General features: G+C 35.8%; 1 protein-coding gene across 1 annotated transcript in view; it reads right to left on the bottom strand.

Annotated features, from left to right (window-relative positions):
• The window catches only part of LOC103271176 (sperm flagellar protein 2-like), a gene marked incomplete at both ends in the record, with an annotated part of 166,843 nt that extends 144,932 nt beyond the window's left edge, over positions 1-21,911 (bottom strand). The window contains 6 exons of the mRNA XM_008068630.2: positions 3,583-3,770; positions 6,474-6,662; positions 11,996-12,182; positions 17,738-17,802; positions 19,664-19,804; positions 21,741-21,911. Of these exons, the coding sequence (XP_008066821.2) occupies positions 3,583-3,770; positions 6,474-6,662; positions 11,996-12,182; positions 17,738-17,802; positions 19,664-19,804; positions 21,741-21,911 (941 nt within the window). The remainder of the gene's footprint in view (positions 1-3,582; positions 3,771-6,473; positions 6,663-11,995; positions 12,183-17,737; positions 17,803-19,663; positions 19,805-21,740) is intronic.
• Between the last annotated feature and the right edge of the window lie 276 nt (positions 21,912-22,187).

The raw sequence follows: 22,187 nt of genomic DNA, 5'->3' as shown, positions 1-22,187 counted from the left end.
TTCTGACATTGCTCTGGCAAGGAAAAGAGGTGGCACCATATTGTTACTGACAAGTGTGGACTGAAATCCCCAAATGGCCTTTATTTTTACTGAAGGAGAGGATATCCTTGTTACTGCTAAGAGGAGGTGGACTTTCTGGCTCTATATAATCTCAATGACACTGAAGTGAGGGTCGCTTTGCTACCACTGGGCAATAGGTGAAAATCTTGACTCTCTACTAGGCCTTTTGTGACACTACCCCAGTGGAGAGGAGAAGAGTGCCCTATTACTGTCAGGCAAGGATGGAAGTCCATGTTTCCTGCTTAACTTTCTCTGATTCTACCTTGGTGGCTATGCTGGAATGCCTTGTTAGAGCTTCAGAAGGCTGGGAGATTAGACTACCTATGTGGACTCTGCTGGCACTGGTAAAGGCAGGACTATATTCCTTTTGTCATGTGCTATTTGGATGAAGTAGTTATTTTAAAAAAAGTTTTCCATCTTGTTAGGCTGCTCCTTTATTGGTCCTTTAGTCAGGAGAGAGCAAGCTTTTGTTGGGGTTATTTCTGTCTGTACCACTGAATGTCATTTTGCTAGAACATTCAGCTGTAACCTGGAATATGTGAGAAACAAACAACCAAACAGACAAAAACACAAAGTTCACTACTGCATCACTCCTCAGGTTCTAAGGTCACTAACCAGTCTCACTTCTCTCTTTCAGAATCTTCTTATATGAGTTTCATATATACTGTCTAGGGTTTTAGCTGTTCTTAGGGGGAGGAATAGGGAAAAGCTATCTACTCCATTTTCCCAGAGCAGGAGGAGATTTGTTTTTATATCTTGATTTTAAATTATGGGCATTTACATAGGGGATGAATCTGTCTTGCACTGTACTTTTTTTCTCCCTTTTAATTATCTTACTTTATATTTTTTACATTTAAGTCTCCTACTTTTACCAGTTTGTAATTTAATCCATTTTTTCATTATAATGCTTTGTATCACCTTTTCCTTTTCAGCCCTTATATAGTTTAGCATCCTCATATTTTGTTCTTTTAATTTCTTAACTTTTTAGTTAATATTTATATAAAAATGATTTTTAACCATTTACTCTAATTTCTTTCACCTTTCCAGGTTATTTTCTTTTTCTCAATCTTGTACCTTATCAGTTTTATCTTCAAGATATTCTCATCATTATGTTATTTTATTTAGTAGATTTTTATATGGCGGTGGGTCAGATACATGACTGTATGGGTGAAATCTGTAGAGAAACCCTTATCATGTATAGGGGTAATTGGGTGCTTTCCTTCTTTCGTCTTACCCTGAAGGTCATCCGGCTTTCATTCCTTTCCTTGTGAGTTCTCAAGAAGATTTCACAAGGAAATCTGGGTATCTTGAGAGGCATACACATTTAGCTGGATTGCTTTACCCTTGTCCTTGTGGAAAAACTTATACTGACAAATATTTTTTTCCCAGTCTGTGGGTTGTTTTCCTGATCTCTCAATGGTTTCTTTGGCTTTGCAGAAGCTTGTTAGTTTGATGAGGTCCCACTTGTTTATCTTATCTCTTACAGCATGGGCACCTGGGGTTTTGATCAGGAATTCGTTGCCAGTTGCAATTTCCATAAGGTTGGCTCCTGTGTTTTCTAAGGTTCTTATAGTTCGAGATTTTACTTTAGATCTTTGATCCATCTAGAGTTGATTTTTGTGTATGGTGATAGGTAAGGTCTTGTTTTAATCTTCTGCATGTGGTCAGCCAGTTTTCCCAGCACTATTTACTGAATAGGTTCTCCTCTCCCCAGTGGTTGTTGTTGGAGGCTTTGTTGAAGATGAGTTGGTGATAAATTGAGGTTTTGCTTCTGGAATATCTCATACTGCTTCATAGGTCTATATGCCAGTTCTTATACCAATACCAGGCTGTTTTGATTATTGTAGCTTTATAATAAAGCTTAAAGTCTGGGAGAGTGATGCCTCCCACTTTGCTTTTTTTGCTGAGGATTGTTCTGGCTATTCGAGTTTATTTATGTTTCCATATGAATTCCTGTATTGTCGTTTCCAGGTCTGAGAAGAATGCTGCTGGTAATTTTATGAGTATTGCATAAAATCTGTAGATTGCCTTTGGTAGGATGAACATCTTAACAATGTTGATTCTTCCAATCCATTAGCATGGAACATCTTTCCATTTGTTTGTGTCAACTTTGATTTTTTTGAGCAGTGTTTTGTAGTTTTTGTTGTAAAGGTCTTTGACTTCTCTGGTTAGGAAGATGCCAAGGTATTTCATTTTTTGTATGGCTATTGTGAATGGGATTGTGGTTTTTATTTGGGTTTCTGTTTGTTTATTGTTGGTGTATAGGAATTTATTTTATAACATTTATTTTATTTTTTGATTTATTGTAGAGATGAGTTCTCGTCAAGTTGCCCAGGCAGGTCTCGAATCCACGGGCTCAGGCAATCCACTCACCTGAGCCACCGAGCCCGGCATAACATTTATTTTATAACCTGAGACTTTGTTGCCAACTGTATATCTGACAAAGGCCTAACATCAAGGATCTACAAGAAACCCAAATGTGCTGAAAAGAAAAAATCAAAATGCTCCAATACAAAGTGGGCAAAATATATGAATAGACACTTCTCCAAAGAAGACATACAAGCGGCCAACAGATAAATAAAAAAATGCTCAGCCTCACTAGTCATCAAAGAAAATGCAAATTAAAACCACACTGAGATACCACCTAACTCGTCAGGATGGCCATAATCAATAATTCACAAAAGAACAGATGCTGGAGAGGATGCAGTGAAAAAGGAACACTGTTGGTGGGAGTGTAAGCTAGTAGAACCTCTGTGGAAAACAATGTGGCAATTTCTAAAAGATCTAAAAATCGACCTCTCATACGACCCCACAATCACCCTACTGGGAATATACCCAGAAGAACTCAAATCAATCTATGAAAAAGATACCTTTACACACATGTTTATTGCAGCATTATTTACAATAGCAAAAACATGGCACCAACTGTGCTGACGATTGAAAGAGGACTGGATAAAAAAATGTGGTACATATGCATGATAGAATATCCCACAGCCATAAAGAAGGACAAAATTATGAACTTTGCAGCAACTGAGTGGACTCAGTGATCTATCACAGTAACAAATAACTGAGAATCACATGTTCTCACTTATAAGTAGACCTTGAACAACTATTGTAATACTATAAGAAAGGGATTGGCAGTAGTGGGAAACTGCCAGAGAAGGGGAAGGCATACCTTATCAACAAGGGTACCTGCATAATGAACATTTGTATATCTAACCCTGAATTGTACCCCATATGTTTAAAATTGAAAAGAAACACACAAAAAACTTGTACTGAGATCTACCGTGGTGTCATTCTCCTTCAGCTTTCAGAAATGAACACCACAAGAAATAGATTTATAAATCTAGATGCTACATTTAAATAATGCTGGTCATGGGTAAATCAAGTCAATAACCAAGGTCTCCTGGACCTCATTTCTTAGTCTTCTTTTCATGAAACATTTTTGTCTCTCTTTATTTATCAGTCTAGTATCTCCCTTATAACTTTACACTTTCTTATTCTCTAAGAAGCAATACTTACTTGTTTGTTAGCATTCGATAATCTGCCATTTTAGTAGAAAAATCAAGTATCTGATCCAAAATTTCTGCACATATTGTGTAATGCTTTTGGTAATGAGCTTGAGCTCTTTCCACAGCAATCTGTTCATAAACTTCCCTCTCTCTAAGGATTTGTTCTTCAAAATCAATCTTGGCTTGTTTTGCCAAAGCCTAAAAAGCAAACATACATTTTTAAGTCACTATAATCTTTTGATGATTCAAATGAAAATAATGTCATAATTCCAGTAGCCAAAAGTCTTTAAATAGAATGAAAAACTTCCTTTTACATCAGGAAAAAAAATCATGAATAAACACTTTCTCCTTAATATGTACATTAGTACTGAGTATGATGCCACAAACAATATTGAAAACCCTTAGTGTATCCTACCAATAAAACAAAGTACAGTGAAAAGTGGTCTAACTGGGTAAAGTCCATTGTGGCTTATTAATAAGTTGGATCTTAAGCCTTCAAAAAAAGTCCCAAGTTAATGGGTTGCAAGTAGTCAGAGATCACAGAGAAACATAGTATAACTAACCCTTCACTGCCAACTCAGGAGCTTCAACCTGGACACATTTTCTGTGACCACTGTCCTTTGTCTTTCAGTGGGAGAGTTTTATGATCCTGATTTATACTTTGAAAATACTTTAGAAATTCTCTGATTATACTGGCTTGAGATTATAACACATTTACAAATGTTAAATGTGTTATAACAACTATAAAATCCCCCACATTTATTTGTAGAAACATCTATTTCTGCAGAAAGTAATGAAATACTTAAACAGTTTGTCATCACCCACTACACAGTACATTATTATTTTGTTTAGGGAACTGTTTCTTCACACAAAGTGCAAAGGTCAAACTCAGTCCAGCCAAGCTGAGAGTAACATAATACTCAGTGGGATTCAAATGACCAAATATTGCTCTTCAGATCGTTATGCCAGCTTCCTGAAAAATTCTATCATGTGCTAATTTGCTCTAGAAAGAGTATTTGCCTCCTGTAATATAACCCATCAAGTATAAAATGGAAGTAAACTTGAGCTTTGAAGGAGCTATAGTCAAATTCAAACCCTAGCTTATGCATAGAACTCTGGTTCTAGCTGTGAGACTTTGAGCAAGTCATTTCACCTTCTTATGCCTCATTTCCTCAAAGTGGGGGATGTTAAACAATACTCAGCATACCCAGAAAAGTTAACCAAACCATCTCATTAGAGCAAATATTTCCTATTATGATACTATTCATACATGACTAGATGCATAACAATGAATTACTATGTAAGGTTCACCATGTATTTTGCTATTGCTGTTTTATTTTGTGTGTTTATGTTATTGTTTTTGTTGGGAAAAGCATTAAATTGGATGATCTCTAAGGTCAATTCTGTATATTTGACAGATTCAGGAATTATATCAGAATTTGTTATTGTTGTATTGTTCTATATGCCCTGTTTTCTTTTTTTGAGTTGGAGTCTCACTGTGTTGCTCAGGCTGGAGTGCAGTGGCACGCTCATGGCCACTGTAGCCTCGACCTTCTGGGTTCAGGTGATCCTTTCGCTTCAGCCTTCCAAGTAGCTGGAACTACAGGCGTGTATCACCATGCCTGGTTAAATTTTTTTTTTCATTTATTGTAGAGACAAAGTATATGCCATGCTACCTAGGCTGGTCTTGAACCCATGGGCTCAGGCAATCCTCTTGATTCCACCTCCCAAAGTGCTGGGATTACAGGTGTGAGCCACTAGAGTTCAGAGGAGAAGGGAATTTAAGAAAGTAGGAATATTAGATGATAGTTTACAGAGAGTGACAAAAAAATTGGGTCATGAGGTTGGTTTACCACATAGTATCTCAGAAACATATGGAAATATTTAGGATGTGATAGAAAACCTTGAAGGAACAATGCCCCTATCAGCAACAGAATAGCTTTCAACCTTGGTTTCCGCTGTTGCCTATCTCCCTGTCTTCTTCTCTTCCTCCCTCCCCACTATTTCTCCTTCCCTCCCTTCCTGTTCCTCCTTTCTATCCAACTATCTAGTCTTCCTTCTTCTTTTCTACCTCTACCATCAACCCTCTGCTAAACTCACCACATTTTCCTGTCTCATTACAGCAAAACAGGCTGCAGCCCTAAAAAAAGAAAGCGGGAAAAGAAAGAGGAAGTCTGTAAGAGGTAGTAATTTTCAGTGGTTATGAGCTTGGATTCTGGAGTCTGATCAAGCTGGCTTTGCTCCTTGCTACACCACTGACAAGCTATGTGACTCTGAGCCTTTTAATCTTCAATTTCCTTATGTATAAAATGTAAAGATAGTATCTACATACAGTTGTTGTGAGAATTATATCATATATGCACGTAACAGTGCAATGTTTGACTCAAAGTAAAGGCTTAAAAATATTAAATATTATTTTAATTATTAATAATAGTAGGTGACATAAAAATTTGAAATTTGAAGCTGTCTTAATATATAAAGTTATGAATTTAAGATATTCAGAGAAAGAAAATAGGAACTAAGCATTTTATATACAGCAAAAATGACAATCAAGTACAGAAGGCACACACTGTTATCAACATACAAGCACTTGGTGAGTAATGTTCCCATGAGCCCTTCCCAGGGAATCTATTGGAGAAGGAGCTTCAGACAATCAAAATGACTAGAGACGTGGCCATAGGGTTGGTGGTGAGCATTACATAGTTAGTTGTGGAATCAAGACTAAAGGAGAGAGTATATAGCACATAGTTACAAAAATAAAAATGGGCAGAAAATAGGCAGATCACATAAAAATTAACTCTTCTTAGATGACTGGCAGCAAAACACAGTATTGTTGACTATGACTTGGTAGAAAGGATCAATAGTAACTTTAGAAAGATTTTTAAGGGAGATGTTGATTACCGCTTCTCGATCAAGAGCATCCTGGAAATCTTTAAGTCGTCTTTCCTCGTGTTGTTTTTCTCTGAAAATTCTATTTTGCCACAAAACTTCCTTTTCATGCCGAACATGCATGAGCTGCACAGCAATCCTGCGCTCCTGCTGGGACTGCCGCATCAGTCGGTTAATCAGCTGCTCTTCCCGATAAGCCTCCTGAAAACACCAGTGGAAGAGCCAATTATTTCTCAAAGCCATGCCCAAACTTCCCACTGGGCTAAGAAGCCTCTATATAAACAATGTATAAAAGGCATAATATTCATCTAAATCAATTTCTGCCATTTGATTTAAATTTGAACATAGCAAAAAAAAAGTCAAGATATAAAAATGAGAATTTCCAACAAAGGCTGTGCAGTTTTGGTATCCAGAAATATGGTCTTACAACTCACAAATACTTTAAATGAATTATTACTTCATTTAAAGTCTGATTTAAAATAAATTATGTGATTTTTTTCAAGGTTTTAAAAACAAGTGTTAACATTTTTTTAAAAGCTTGTTTTCAAAAGTCTGGAATCGTGTTGTATTCATTCTACCATAACTACTAGTTGTGAAACAAATGTAGCCACTGTCAGCTGAAAACAGTAGATCTGATTCGTTCTCAGTGGGAACGTCTCAATACCAGTGTGAGAAAAAGCTAAAAACTGAGAATGTGAAGCCTGGAGAAGAGGCTATGGGAAAATGATATACTCCTTATCCTAGAAAATCTGAGTGGTCATAATCTGAAAAAGAAACTAGATGTGTTATTGGCTGTTTTAAGAAAGGGGAGACAATACATGAGCAGTAGAAAAAACACTAAATTGGGACTTGCAGACCTGGCTGTTGCAGTCCCAGTTGTACTATTCATTGGCTGGGTGGTCTTGGGCAGGTAAGTTTTCAAGCCTATATCTTTTTAGGTAAAATGATGGGATTAAGATGGAAGATGATCTCCAAGTCCCTGAGCCTATCAAGTTCTCTCACTTTTTCTAAACAGAGACATCAAGTGGAAAGAAGAGGTAATTATAGTACTCAATGGGGAAAATGTAGAAGAATACCTAAACACAGGAGTTTTCCATTTAACACTCAACAATCCAATGACTGAGGAAGAAAATCTGGCATCATTAATGACATTGTATTAGATGATCTCTCCTACTATAAAATAACAGGAGAAATATTCTATATTTAATAGAATCAAGACACATATACTAACTATAACACTCTATGGTAAATTCTGAAACCTGAACTGGGGAATTATTTTAAAATGTAAATTGAATATAGGTTCAACTGAAAACAAGTATAATTTTTTTCTCTTAGTAGTTGAAGTATATTAGAAAAAAGAAATCATGAACAATTAAAAATATGCCTCATCTAGTTATACAATTCTAAAAACTTTAATGTCAATCATTTGTTTTCTTTTGAGATCCAATATTGGAAGTGAAGCAGAATATAAAAATATCCACAAATTATTTCCTTCTGTTCATCCACAGCTTTACAATGTTACCTTGAAGATAATGCTATCAAAAAGGAAAATTTATTCTCCACTTCTTAAATAAGGCATATGGAGTGATTATTAACTTGAATTGACCAATGGGACATCAGTAAACATACAAAACCCAAGGAACTCTTGGGGCCTGAGTTTCCTAATTCCCCTCTCACTGTCACCATGTGCAAACTTGATCTGCTAGAAAATGAGAACACGAATAGAGAGAGGCATCAGTCTTCCTAGTTGGACTTGATGAAGCTTTCATAAGTCATGTAGCAACTCACCAACTGACTAAAGATGTATGAGCAAGCCCAGGTGTGACTAGCAAAAGAACAGCACAGCTGAAGCCAGCTCAACCTGCCTATCACATTTGGATATATGAGGCACAGTCTCAACCATATTATTTTTTAAAAAGATAAAAACTTGTTTTATTATTTTAAGTGAATTCTAGGAGCTGTAGCTGTGTTTATATGACAAGGTAATTTAGTTGTTGAGATAAAATCTAGTCATTCCAATCCTTATGAAGAACAAACTGGACTGGTCAGTTATGTTTTGGTCATTGCTGGATGAATCACATGATGATTAAGATGGGAAAAAGAAAAGGAAATTACTGTGGAATGGCTGAATCAATGCCATATATAAAATGCTTCAACATGAGGACTAGCAAGTTTACTGGACTTATACTCAAAGTTAAGTGGGATTTATTTTGTTCCCTTGTAAAAATAGTTCACATTTTAGAAATAGATTTTTTCTCAAAATTTCAATAAAATGCAAGATATACTTTCTCATAGAAACAAAGATACGAGTGATGATTAGGTGCTCAAGGCAGCCTACAGATACTTATTTAATACAGAACATAGGTCAAATATTCTGTATTTACAATGAATAAAATGGAAAATAATAAAAGACAAACTATTTTAATTATATTTACAATATTAGGGTAGGATTTAGACAGATATATACATAATCCAGAACAACTTCAATTTGATTGCTAGGCCCTTTACTTCTCCCATAAGAAAAAACAGAAACAAAAAACCTTGGAGCTAGGAGCCTCCTTTGGTCTATAACTATTACCTAATTTTCCAAAGATACTCAAGCAGCTCTTATAGAGAAATGGAGCACTGCAGGAAAGATATGACGGCTAAGTATTCAAGGGTCTTTTAGTTAGGAAGTTAGGAAGGGACCTGGTGTTCAAATGCCAGTTTCAAAGAAACAGCATAGAAATTGTTCTTAGAATGCAGAGGTAACTAATTTAGGACAAACCTTAAGAACTAGCCAAGATACTCGTTAAATTACCATAGAACCAGGTGGGAGCTAAATTGTGTTCGCAGCCTGAATATCTCCATTTAAATACCTATGAAGCACTTTAAATTCAACAACTCCAAAACTAAACTCACTAATTCCTCTTCAGATCTTATTCTTTTCCTGTATCTCCTCATGTCTGCTTATGACCTATAATAATCCACTCTGTGATTTAAGACATTATGACCATCCTAAATTCATTCCTTTCTTATCATTCCTAATGTCCAATTCTTCAAGAAGTTTTCTCTTGTACCTCCTACATGCTTTTAAACCATACCCTTACTCCATTCCATACCCCATGACACTACCTTGACGTTGGACAACATTAACTCTTCCCTATCATTCCTCACCCGCACCACCCCTACTCTCAAAACCTATCCTCTAAAAAGTCAAAGTGATGGTACTAACCTGAAATCTCATCATTTAATTCACATAAATCCATTTATTTATGAATCACTAGGCAAGACATCAACTTGAGCACAAGTCTCTGACTGTTCTACCAAACTAAAACGAGGGTACATAAATTTCAGGGGGGAAATGCAACAACTTGGAAGCTACTGAAGATATTTTTAGGCATTTCTGGTAGATTCAGTACAAATGGCACCAGAGACACAGGAGTCACATCATACTTCTGAAAAGCAGCATGGACAAGAGGGTAGCAGAGCAATTTCTATTCCTGACATATACCATTTTCTCTTTGGAGGAGAGAAGGATGGATGGGAAAACAAGTCATGGCATATATGAGAATTTCCCATTCCACCACTGTGAATTGGAATTATTTGTGTCAGCTAGATTATAAATAGAAAAACTATAGCAAAAAACCTTGTTTACAACATAAATAGAAGTGTACCCAAAATTCTATTTCTAAGTAATAAAACTTAAAATTGGTAGTTATTTTAAAATTGACTTTACATGATCTAGCTTTCATATTTTACAATCTTCTAAATAAAGGGGAGATGAGAAAACTGACTGAATAAAGAAATTTAAAAATTTAAAGAAATTTAAATGTAAAGAAATATCCTTCTAGCACAGAGATATCCAAAGTTGTTCTTTGGTCTTTCACTAAGAAAGAAGTGGAATCCATGGACAAACAGTTATAGTTCTCATACTTATATGAAGCCTCTATTTTCTTTCAGAGGACAGAACCACTGAACAGATCAGATGTGGCTAGGTGAATAAAAGAAGTCTTCTCAAATGACTTTTTCATATATTAGACACACAAATGTCTTATTTATATTTACAACTAAAGTTACCTTCCTCCCCAAGCCAATTTGTCTTACCATCTCCCTTACTCCAGCAAATGACACCTCTACCCAGTCAGGTGTGCAAGCTAAAAATTCAGCTTGTCTTCCCACTTTTTCACACTTCATGCCTAATGAATCATTTGGTCCTACTGATTTTAATTCCAAAATAGCTTTTGAAGCCACTTCTTCCAATCCCATTTGCCACCCTTTTAAGATGACTAAGTTGGAATCATCTCTTACCTGGATTACAGTAACAATTATGATTTGGTTTGCCATCCTGTAATCTATTCTCCAAACTAAAATCAGAGTGATCTTTCTAAAGGCAAATCTGAACTTGCAACTCTTATTCCTCTTTGCACTCAAATAGAAAATTATAAAATCTTTATTTTCTTCTGTACAGCATACAAGGCTCATTATGACTTGGCCTCTGGTGACTCCTATTAGATGACATGACTTTTAATTAGTTAAAAGCACCAAGCCTTTCCACATGATACTCTCTCCTTTAGAGACACCCTTTACCTTCCGTGGTTTGGCCTCCCCTGAAAATTGCCATTTAACCCCACTCCACCATAACCACCCCTACCCTCCTTTAATCAACTAACTACATGCTTCTGCCATTGTCCTCCAGACACCATCCCTGAACCAAGCCAAGACAACATCCCTCCTAAGTGTCCACCACATCCCCCATCACCTTTATAGCACTTTCACACTCTAATGTACTTATTTGTTTATAAACCCTAAACAGCAAGCTGTATGAGACTGGGTTTCTTTTTATTCCTGTTTACTATTGGATCTCTGGACCTAGTACCCAGTGCATAGTAAAGGTTCAGAAAAAATGTGTTTTGTGGAAGAGCTGATTAGTGATTCTCAAACTGTAGCTGTGTGAGAATAATCTAAGGAGCCTGTTAACACAGACTCCTGGGTCCCACTCCAGAGTTTCTGATTCAGTCTGGACTGGGCCTAATAATTTGCATTCCTGAAAGGTCCCAGGTGATGCTGGTGCTGCTGATCCAGAAACTACCTTTTGAGAACCCACTGGAGTAGAAGAGTAGACTAGTGAAAACTAGTAAGGATGAATACCTTTTCCATGTTGTTTTTGTTAAAACATTCCCTGTTTTTCTCTAAAAATAACAATAGATACACATGGTTGACAGAGATTTTAGATTCCTTTTTTTGTATTTTTCTACTGTGGTAAAATATACATGATATAAAATTTACCATTTCAACCATTTTTAGGTGTATACTTCAGTTGTATTTAGTACGTTCAGAATGTTGTACAATCATCACCAGATTTTAGATTCCTTTGTAAATAGGTAGAGTTTTTATTTTTAATACACTTGCCATTATGATGTGAGAATGTAAAAGTGACATTTGATTCAGAGTGAGACAATACATATATAAGATATATATTTTTTGTGAATATAAGACTATATTTTGTAAATTTCCCAGCACTATTTTATTTAATCAACATCTAGATTTCTTACCTCTTGTGCTTCATGGGCTATTAACTGGTCCATTAATAATCTCCGCCGTCTTTTCTCCCTTTGCTCGCGTGCAAAAGCATCTTCTTCTAGGCGCTTCTGAATTTTCTTAATGTAGTCATCATCTGAGTAGGTGTTTAACAAATCGGTAGTTGTCTGGCCTGCTGTATCTAAAGAAGTCTTGGATGAACTGAGAACAATAGTTTTTATTTTAGACTTTAAAAAATAATGTGATCATATGCTACTGTTTGTGACTATGGAGAAAGAGCTCGGAAGAAGGCTCCCTTGAGTTCTCTGTTAATTTATTAATACAAGCATTGCAGCAAATATTATAGCTCAGTGTGATATAGCTTATCAATAGATTCTGTTTGCTTCACCTCATTTCTTTTTTTTTCTTTTAGATTCAAAAGGAACATGTACAGGTTTGCTACATGGGTACATTGCGTGACAGTGAGATTTGGTCTTTTACTGAGCCCATCACCCAAATTGCTTCTCTCTACTTCTAAACTCTGTCTCTGTGAAGTCCTAAGCATAGACTTCTTTCTAGGTTCATTACCTTTTTGTTCTTTAATTTTTAAGATTTTCATTCTAGCCAAAGAGACTGGATTTCTCTTCCAGTCTCTGGTTCAGGACCTCTGCCTTATCTCTTTTGAGTCAACAGAAGCCAGATTATTGATAACCCAAGTGTCTTGGAAGGTATACTTCTATAAGAGTAGGCCAGGTGCATTAATGACAAGTCACTAGAAAGTGCTTCTACGGATAGTTCCATTTACTACCACTCTTCTCTCATCTATAAAAATGCAAGTTACTCTATGAACTACCTGATGGCTTAGGACATCAGCTCAATTCTTACTGGGAACTCCAGAGCTGAATGACTTGCTTATCATGCCACACTGGCAAGCACAGGTCTGATCTGGCTTCTTGCCCATGTCCTAGTGACATAAGTGAGAAGATCTACCTCAGAGTTCTTGCTCTACCTCATGTCCAAAACTTAAATAATCTGGAAGAGGCTGGCGGTATTCCCAACAGAAATTTAACACATTCAATTTAGAAACAAAAAGTTAACACATTCATTAAACACAAAAGTTATATTTTATGACTATTAGAATCTAATAATTATCAATTATCATCTGAATACCTCTTTAGAAAGTAAAGAGAATATAACAGTGAAATAACCTGAGCAATACCATAATGTTACTTGCCAAAAACTAATAAATTTTATATTATGAATAATCATTGATTTTGTTATGAGTAATTAATTTTTCTGGTTTAGAATATAACTTGTAATCTTATTCAAAAAACAAGGACACATTACTAAAGTGTGTAGGGACTAAAAAGTCATCAATTTTTGTATAAACAGAAATTTACTCTTGTAAAAACATATTTAACTCATGATTGATGACCTAATAACTACATACTTATAATACAGATATTATTGTATTATAAATCATAATTTGTTCCCAACTGAAATCTGAGTAGTAAGAGAAGTACCCTATTTTCCTCACCTCTGTTCCTGTGCCTTGCATGCCTGGCAAGTAGTTGATGTCTGATAACTTTCAAATAATATGTTTAGACTCACTCTACAAACATAACAATTTCACACTAAAATTGTAATTACTTTACTAATAGGGGCTCAACCTTTGGCTGTATTCTGCTACTGAGAGGAGCTGAGTACAAACTGTGTAGCTACCAAAGACTCAGGAATGACAAAGAGTTTAACCTGATTTACTTATGATTTTGTATTTAATTGTGTGGCATAACACTTTTAAATCGGTCATCAAAATTCTTATTATACTTTTACTTAGTGTTGTTTAAAAGTTTCTGCCGCAGATAAAGTATGGGGTAATAGCTCTATAAACATTGTATTTATGCTGCCAATAATATAATTAACACATTGCTTCTCCTTTAATTATCAATCAGCCCATTCATCCATTCATCTACTGCCTTATTCCTATAATGGTGTAAAGAAAGCTACATACTTTGGAAAGCTGAGGTGAAGAGATTGCCTGAGCCCACGGGTTCGAGAACAGCCTGGGCAACTTGGCAAGACCTCATCTCTACAACAAATCAAAAAATTAGCCGGGCGTGGTAGTGCGAACCTGTAGTTTCAGCTACTTGGAGGACTGAAGCAGAAGGATCGCTTGAGCCCAGCAGGTCGATGCTGGGGTGTCTGTGAGCGTCCCATAGCACTCCAGCCTGGGCAACAGAGTGAGACTCCAACTCAAAAAAAAAAGAAAAAAAGAAAGCTACAAGATATTTAAGTAAATAAATATTCATTTTGCTAGATATGAGTTTCTTTTTTTTTTTTTTACTACATTCAGATGAATTTTATTTTTTAGTATTAAGAAATTTAACACAAAATCAATTCACATATAATGAAGCATTATTAAAAGCTTATCATTTAAGACAGATAAACTAAATGAAGTACTTATGCTTATTTACAAGCCATGTATAGGATAATGAAAGGAATGTCAGGATAGCTAACTATTTTCACCAAGATCAAGGTTTTGAACAAAAGAAAGAAACATTAGTAATTGTGGTCTAGATATGAGTTTCTTAAGGGTAGTGATTACTTTTTTTTATACGTGTTTGCTTGCCAGACCTCTATTGAAGTTAAGAATTTTATGTTTATAAATTATTAGTAGTTGAAACCTTGGTCAAATTTGTTTTTTGTGTTTTTTTGTTTGTTTGTTTGTTTGATTTTTTGAGTTGGAGTCTCACTCTGTCGCCCAGACTGGAGTGCAGTGGCCGCTCCTGGCCACCTGCAGCCTCGACCTGCTGGGCTCCGGTGATCCTTCCGCCTCAGTCTTCCAAGTAGCTGGAACTACAGGCATGCGCTACCACGCCCGGCTGATTTTTTGATTTATTGTAGAGATGAGGTCTCGCTGCCCAGGCAGGTCTCGAACCTGTGGGCTCAGGCAATCCACTCACCTCAGCCTCCCAAAGGTATGGGATTACAGGCTGAACCACCGAGCCCGGCTAAATTTGTGTTTTTTAAAATAAAAGTTTTTAGGAAAAGCCTCAGATAAATCTATTAATCCAAATGCTAAATTACAGGAGCCAAAAACTTCAGCTAAATAAGCAAATATCAGATAGTATTTATTTTTGTCTAAAAAATGAAAAAAAAAGAAGCTTTTTTTTACATATGGAGGGAAGAGTAAGCCATGGGAGCTCTTGCACTGCTAGCTCTGAGGTATCATTTTATAGGAACTGTTTAGGAGCAGGCTGTGAAAGTGGCAGTGGCAGAATGTGCTCCTCACGCTCAAGCTATGAGAAGAATTTAGTGTTTTTTGGCATCAAGTTAGTGCAAAGATTCTCAATGAGTCCAGAACATTTTTGATTCTAAGCTAAGAATTCAGAATGAACTTAAACAATAGTGATTAATTATGGGGCTTAAGGCCAGGCGCAGTGGCTCAGCCTGTAATCCCAGTACTTCAGGTGGCCGAAGCAAGAGGATTGCCTGAGCCCGGCGGTTCAAGACCAGCCTGGGCAACTTGGTGAGACCTCGTCTCTACAGTAAATCAAAAAATAAGCCAGGCATAGTAGCGCATGCCTGTGGTTCCAGCTACTTGGAAGGCTGAGGCAGAAGGATCGCCTAAGCCCAGCAGGTCGAGGCTGCAGTGGCCATGAGCGTGCCACTGCACTCCAGCCTGGGCAACAGAGTGAGACTCCAACTCAAAAATAAACAAATAAATAAAATAATAGGACTTAAAAAGAGACATATATTCTACCCATAGACTTTGTTTAAAAGTTTGCCTTTGACCAGCACTGCCCAATGTTTTTATTTTTAAGCCCATCAGGGAAAATTATATTTGTGCAGCACACTAGGAGGGATTCAAGTCTCAGATGAGGCTGCTCACAACCAGAGGTTGAAGTCCAGGGACTTCAGCTGCCATAGGCCCTATCTTATTCCTCTGAGAAGTGAGGCTGTTAATATGTTATGGCCCCTCAGTTGCAAATATCTGACAGGACCAAGTAAGTGGAGGCTTCTGTGAAGAAGGGACCTGACACTGCTATGTCCCTCCCTTTTCCCTCAAAATTGAACCCCAACTTTATTCAGGGAAGCAATGTACCCAGCTAAAGACTACATTTCCCACTCTCCCACCTTGCTAGGTGTGGCCATGTGACTGTATTCTCATCAGTAAGATAAAGCAAAAATGTTATAGGAGACTTTTGGGAAGGCTTTTAAAGGAACCTATTTCAGATAGGAGATAAATACTTTTTGCCATCCATATTCCATGCCTGGAACATAGGCCCAAAGCCTAGATTTGTAGCAAACATCTTGTATCATGAATATGATCCTGAGGATGAAAACAATACACTCTGGATGCTTACCTTCCAATCTCTATAACATGACAGAGAAGTACACTTTTATCTAATTTGAGGTTTCTAAAGCTAACTGATAGAAACCAAGTGTCAGATTGGGTTGGCAAAGGATATGGGGAGCAAAGTAAATATTGCAGTGTGGGGATGATCATTAAGACATTAAATAATTTACATAGCAAGGAATGGATACTGGTGCAGGGCTTGGAAGACACTGCTGTGCTTTGTTAATTCTGGTTGCTAAGTTTTGTGGGAATTTATGGGTCTCAGGAAAGAAGATGGGGGAAACTACAGAGAATAGCATTCACCAACAAAACAAAGTATTTCAATTGTTGAAGATGGTCTTTCTGATATACACCATATGTTTATCACCACAGAGCATGTGAATGGTGAGGTGAGTGAAAGAGTTAGAAGAAATCCAGTGGTTTCATGGTCAAGGTCAGGATAGGTATGGTAGGGTTCAGGTGGTGGCTACATGGATGAGTAGACTTGAATTACACTGTTTTAACAGTCAGAAGCAAAACTGATAAATGGGAATAGAAACTATAAGTTTCTGCAGAGGGTAGAGGAAAGGTAAGATACATATATATCCTCCATTTTGCTTGATTTTCTTTTCACATTTGACATTGTCATCATTTCTTCCTTGACACTTTTTCTTATTCCTCCTTATTTGGCTCTGTCTTTTCCTTCCTTCAGAAAATATTAATATAAAATGAAAATATGTAATTTGTTTCTGATTTTCTTATTTAGAGTTAGTATCTTTTTAAATTCATTTCATCAGATGTAAATGAGTTAGAGTTTGAACAGCTTCCATTTAAAAATGCAGAAAGTTCCAAATGACTCCTATATATGTACCCTCTAATGGATTATTTTCTGTGCATCAGTGACCTTCAATAGAAAACAAAGGAATAAGGGATCTTTATCTTTAGGTAAATGAAGCTCATTAATTAGGCCATTTTTGAAATGAACTAACCAAAATAACTGTCTTAATGACATATTGTCAACTAATTAATTCAATCAACAACTCCTCACTGTTGGTTCCCGTGCTAAATGCTGGAGGATATAGCAAGAGAGAAACTAAATTAGAGTCTAATAAAGGCTTTACTGTGACAAATTTAAATTAGTGGTCACTTGAAACAATTGTGGTGTTTAGAAAGTATGTGGGAACTTAGAAGACTAGTACAGAAAAATAAATCAGCTTCACATTTCATATAGCCACTTTCTCTCTAGATCTTTATACAAGCTGTTAACAAACAATCTGAATTTTAACTCATTTATCTTCCCTCATATTCTCTGAATGAAGATTCTCCTAAGTGAAAAGTCCTTGGAATAGTTTTTCCAAATAAGTTACATCTAAATATTCAAAAGTTATGTGTAGAACAGAATACAGTTTTATGACTATTAAAATAGTTCACATCCCACCTTTCTTTTGCTTGGAAATCCTTTTTTATTAATGCTTCAAACTTCTTGATTTCATTGGCCACATCCTTTAAAGAAAGTTCATCATCAGTTCTCTGCCTCAAAAAACCATTTTAAAAAACTTCATTTACCATATTCATTCAATTGTACAAGGTAACATGTACTACTGCTTCAAGATAATTAGAAGCCCAGATATGAAAAGCTGCATTCCAGAATATTTTTATAATTTTGATTTGTTGTTTTCAGACTATACCTATAAGAAAGTGGAAATTGCCTAATCTGAATAATTTAGTTCATGATTCTAACTCTGCCAGTGCACCAAGGGATTTTATTAGAATGAACATTCTCAAAGAGCCAGGACATACGTTTTTGGATATAAATATTTCTTTAAAAATTGTTGTTGCGGGTGTTTTAAATATTCCTCATGCAATCTTATTTACACTATTAATTTGTTCTCTGAAAATTAACTTTAGCTCACCCTTGTATATTATAAATTCTTATTAATAAACTTTAATCAACTCAGGGACAATATGAGAGCTATATACAAAATGGAGTTAGAAAAAAGTCTCTGTAAGTGGTCATTTTTGGAATCCAAGTGCAGGATATTTGTTAGCATTGTTTATGAAAAAGACATGTGGGTTAATGTAAAATGCAATGGACTTAGGAATCAGAGATCTATCCATCTCTACTTTACCAGCATTGTGAACTTGTGTCAACTTTCTGTGACTGTTTCCTTATCTGCAACATGGAAAAAATAATATCGTACTTAGAGAGTTGTTTACAAATTAAAGACAATGTGAAATGCCCAATCCACAGCCTGACATATAGTACATGTTCAAGAAATGATAGCTATTAATCATCTTTGTCAGTCACATGAGAAACCACAAACAACATCGTAGCAGTATATGGTGCAGACTTCAGGAATTAATATCAGAATGTAGTATTGCTCTCCTAGAAATATAAGCAGATTATATCCTACTAAAATGATTGACGGTGTGGTCTAGGAAAATATCGCCAGTGTAGGTTTCTTAAATTTAAAATATACCGATAGCTACAAGTCACTTAACTTTCCTGGAATTCATAGGAAATTAGTGATGTATGATGAAGAAAAATTGAGTAAAAACATATAGCAGGAATGGCATTTATATGGTATGTATACTTTGGCCCCTGCTGTACCAATAGCAATTATGATCTTGAATGCTTGCCCCCCAAATCTCATGTTGAAGTTTAACCCCAATGTTGGAGGTAGGACATAAGGAGAGAAGTTTAAGTTGCAGGTGAGAATCAGTCGTGAATAGACTAATGCCCTTCCTGATGGTGAGTGAGTACTTATTCCATTAGTTCCCATAAGAGCTGTTTGTTTAAAAGAGACTGGCAGCTCCCCCTTCTCTTTTTGTCTTACTTCCCATCCCATCACGTGATGGCTGCACATGCCAGTTCTCCATCCCTTTCCTCTTCCCCTGCTCCTTCTCATTCTTGTGGCCCTTATGAGATACTCAATCTGAATCTTTCCAGCTAGCAGGACCATGAGCTAAATAAAAGCTCTTTTTCTTTATAAATTACCCAGCCTCAGGTATTCCTTTATAGAAATGCAAAAAGACTAAGACATGACCCATTATGAGGGCACCCATTCTGACCTGGTTTGTTAATGACCACAGGATCTTTTGCAACACAGGAGTCCAGATCAGTACAACCATTTGATAGGAGTTTGCCAACCCTGGCCTACATCGACATTCTTTGTTTTTGAACAGTAATATAAAATGGTTTGAATATTTATAGAGTAGAGGAATTATGAATGAAAAAAGGACAGGGCCATAGATAATTTAGAAAGGAAGTGAGAAATTTTAGAAGGTCTATCTTTATATTTTAGGGAAAGATCATTCTTTAATTAAGGTAAACACAGCACGATATTAAGGGGTTATCACTTACCTCTGCTTCTTTTCTCTTTTTCATCATTTTTTGGGTCTCAAGTGTTTTCAAAGTACGATTTGATGCAGGTTTAGGAATCTGTATGACAGCTGCTTGGATTTTGGCCATTATTTCATTTTGTCGTCTTCTGCTTAAGCGTTGCTGAGTATTCCATATACATTAGTTTAGTAATTCAGAATAATAGTCAGAATAGGTAATGTTATACACTCATAGGTTCATAATATATAATTGTAGATATACAATTTACTAAATTTTCAGAACCCAGCAATTAATCAATGGTCTAGGTGTTATTGTATAATATTAAGAAGCAGGTATCAGTATGACTTATTTTGGAAAGTATGATGTTAAGACACAATTTTGAAATCCCTAAATTATATTTATTAAATGTCTGTATTTTCATTCTGTGTGATGATACTTTTAAAAAAAGATGTTTTAATGTAAAGAAAAGTCTAATTATTTTCCAGTCTCCTTGTCATGACTTGCCCAATCGTAGGAAGAGAAAATTATATCTCTAATGATGGTCTGAAGAAAATGTTTAATCCCACCCAGTGTTGGAGTATTTTTTTTTAGGGGATAGTTTCTAGGAGAGCTCCTGGGAACCCCATAGAAATGACATGTTTCCTCAAAACCCAGTCACACTCAAAACAATGAGTTCAGGAGCTACCTCAAAGATTGAATCAACACTAAATTATATGATATTCCTGGATCATCTCTTCAAAAAGCATAAGCAGGTAATGCAATTGAAAGGGGGAAAAGAAATCAAAAATCAGATAAAGTATTTTAAAAATAAACGATGTAAGAGGTAACATATGAAACTAATTGTGACTTTACTACTAAAGCATTATATTAGAACTAATAAGATTATCAGCTTCTGTGTTCAAGGAAAGTGAAATTTACCATTAAAAAACTAGAAACTACAGTTAATTTAAAATTTTTCTTTCTTTCACTCTCCAAAATTGAGTTTTTATTTGATTACAATATGTTTGTTTTTTTTCCTTAAGAAAACTAGGAAGATATAGGGGTCTCCTTTTGGCTCTGGTTTTTTTCCTATGATCATTTTTTAACGTTATTCATTTTTGAATGTTTAATGACATAGTATTTCCTTTTCTCCAGCTTTATCTGAAGGCTTTCTGCATTAAACTTGGCATTTCAAAGCTGGACATAAATTACACTCCAGCACTTGGTCTCAACTTAAACACTACTTTAAGAGAGCTTTGTCTCTTTACCATTCAATGCTAAAGGGTGGTACATCCTTTATTCACTTTCTGGCAAGTAAGAGAATCATATGATCTTCTAGAGTTTGGCTCATCTTTCCTTCCACAAGGAGCTGACAACATTCATGATATGTTAATTTCTTATCATTCTTAATATATGAATTTTAAAAGTGATTTTACAGTATAATGGGAAGAACTATTATTCTTTTGTCTGTAGTTGACATTTTCCATATACCCAGTCCCCTAAAATTCTCTTAAAAGTCTTTAATAATTATCCTTTCATGTCCATAAAGGCATAGAATACCATTAAAGATTTTTTTCAGAAATTTGAGAAGCAGCAAGGAGTTAGTCAAAGCAAAAAGCAAGAGCCAGGAAGAGGTTGAGAGTTGTTCACAGTGGTTGAAAAGAGAAGCAAGCAAAGAATTATGCCACATTTCCAGGAAGAGAGAAATGGGGCAGGTGAGAAAGACCAAGGGGTGCAAAAGAAGGGAAAGAGAGGGGTAATATCTTCTCTATGTTCCTCTGTGGTAACAGTGGTCTTAAACCTTTGATCACTAGGGTAGCTAGTAACAATCTCCCATCACTAAAGCAGCTGAAACCTCGATTTCTACTACAGTAGTGGAAAAGATCAAGTTGTCTTGCCACTCTACTTGTGCTTAGTTCTTAGTACAGGTGACAGAAAGAATGAAGATGAAGAGAAGGAGAGTGAGGGAGAGAAACGGTGACAGAGGGCAGGGCTAAGTCATACATCAGAAAAGTGCAACTTGTGCTACATTATTGCTTATGCAATGTGTACTACAGGCATAAATCTCAAGCGGTATACTATGTGCTAATGAATTTCTGGAAAAATTGTTCTATAAAACCTTTTCAATATCAAAACATCTTTGTTCTTCCTTGGGCTTTTGAAATCTTTCAAGTTTCTCAAAATGCACACTGGCAAGATCTTCTTTCATGTGTTTATATTTTTCTTGAAACCTGTATGTAACCCGCATCAGATCGAAATCAGTTTGACGTGGTATCAGGTTTTTAAGTCTCTAAATGAAGAAAGCATTTCAAAATATTTTGTTATTAGAGAATAAGGAGTATATTGTCATTATAAACACACATAAAATTCGTCTTCAAAGTAAAATTTCTATGAATTACCATTGCTGATAGTTGAAATAAATTCAAGCTGCATACCAACCACTCATATTCTTAATTAATATGAGGACAATAAAAAGTTATAATTTGAATTACTTCTTACAAAATAGCCTCATATATAGTTTTATAGTTAAAATTTTTGCACTAAGCTTAACTTTTAATAAATGGCA

The sequence above is a fragment of the Carlito syrichta genome, unplaced genomic scaffold, assembly GCF_000164805.1.
Source record: "Carlito syrichta isolate Samal-C Ts95f unplaced genomic scaffold, Tarsius_syrichta-2.0.1 Scaffold311369, whole genome shotgun sequence".
NCBI lineage: Eukaryota > Metazoa > Chordata > Mammalia > Primates > Tarsiidae > Carlito > Carlito syrichta.
The sequence above is the reverse complement of the archived record's forward strand: the minus strand, read 5'-3'. Positions and strand labels throughout refer to the sequence as shown.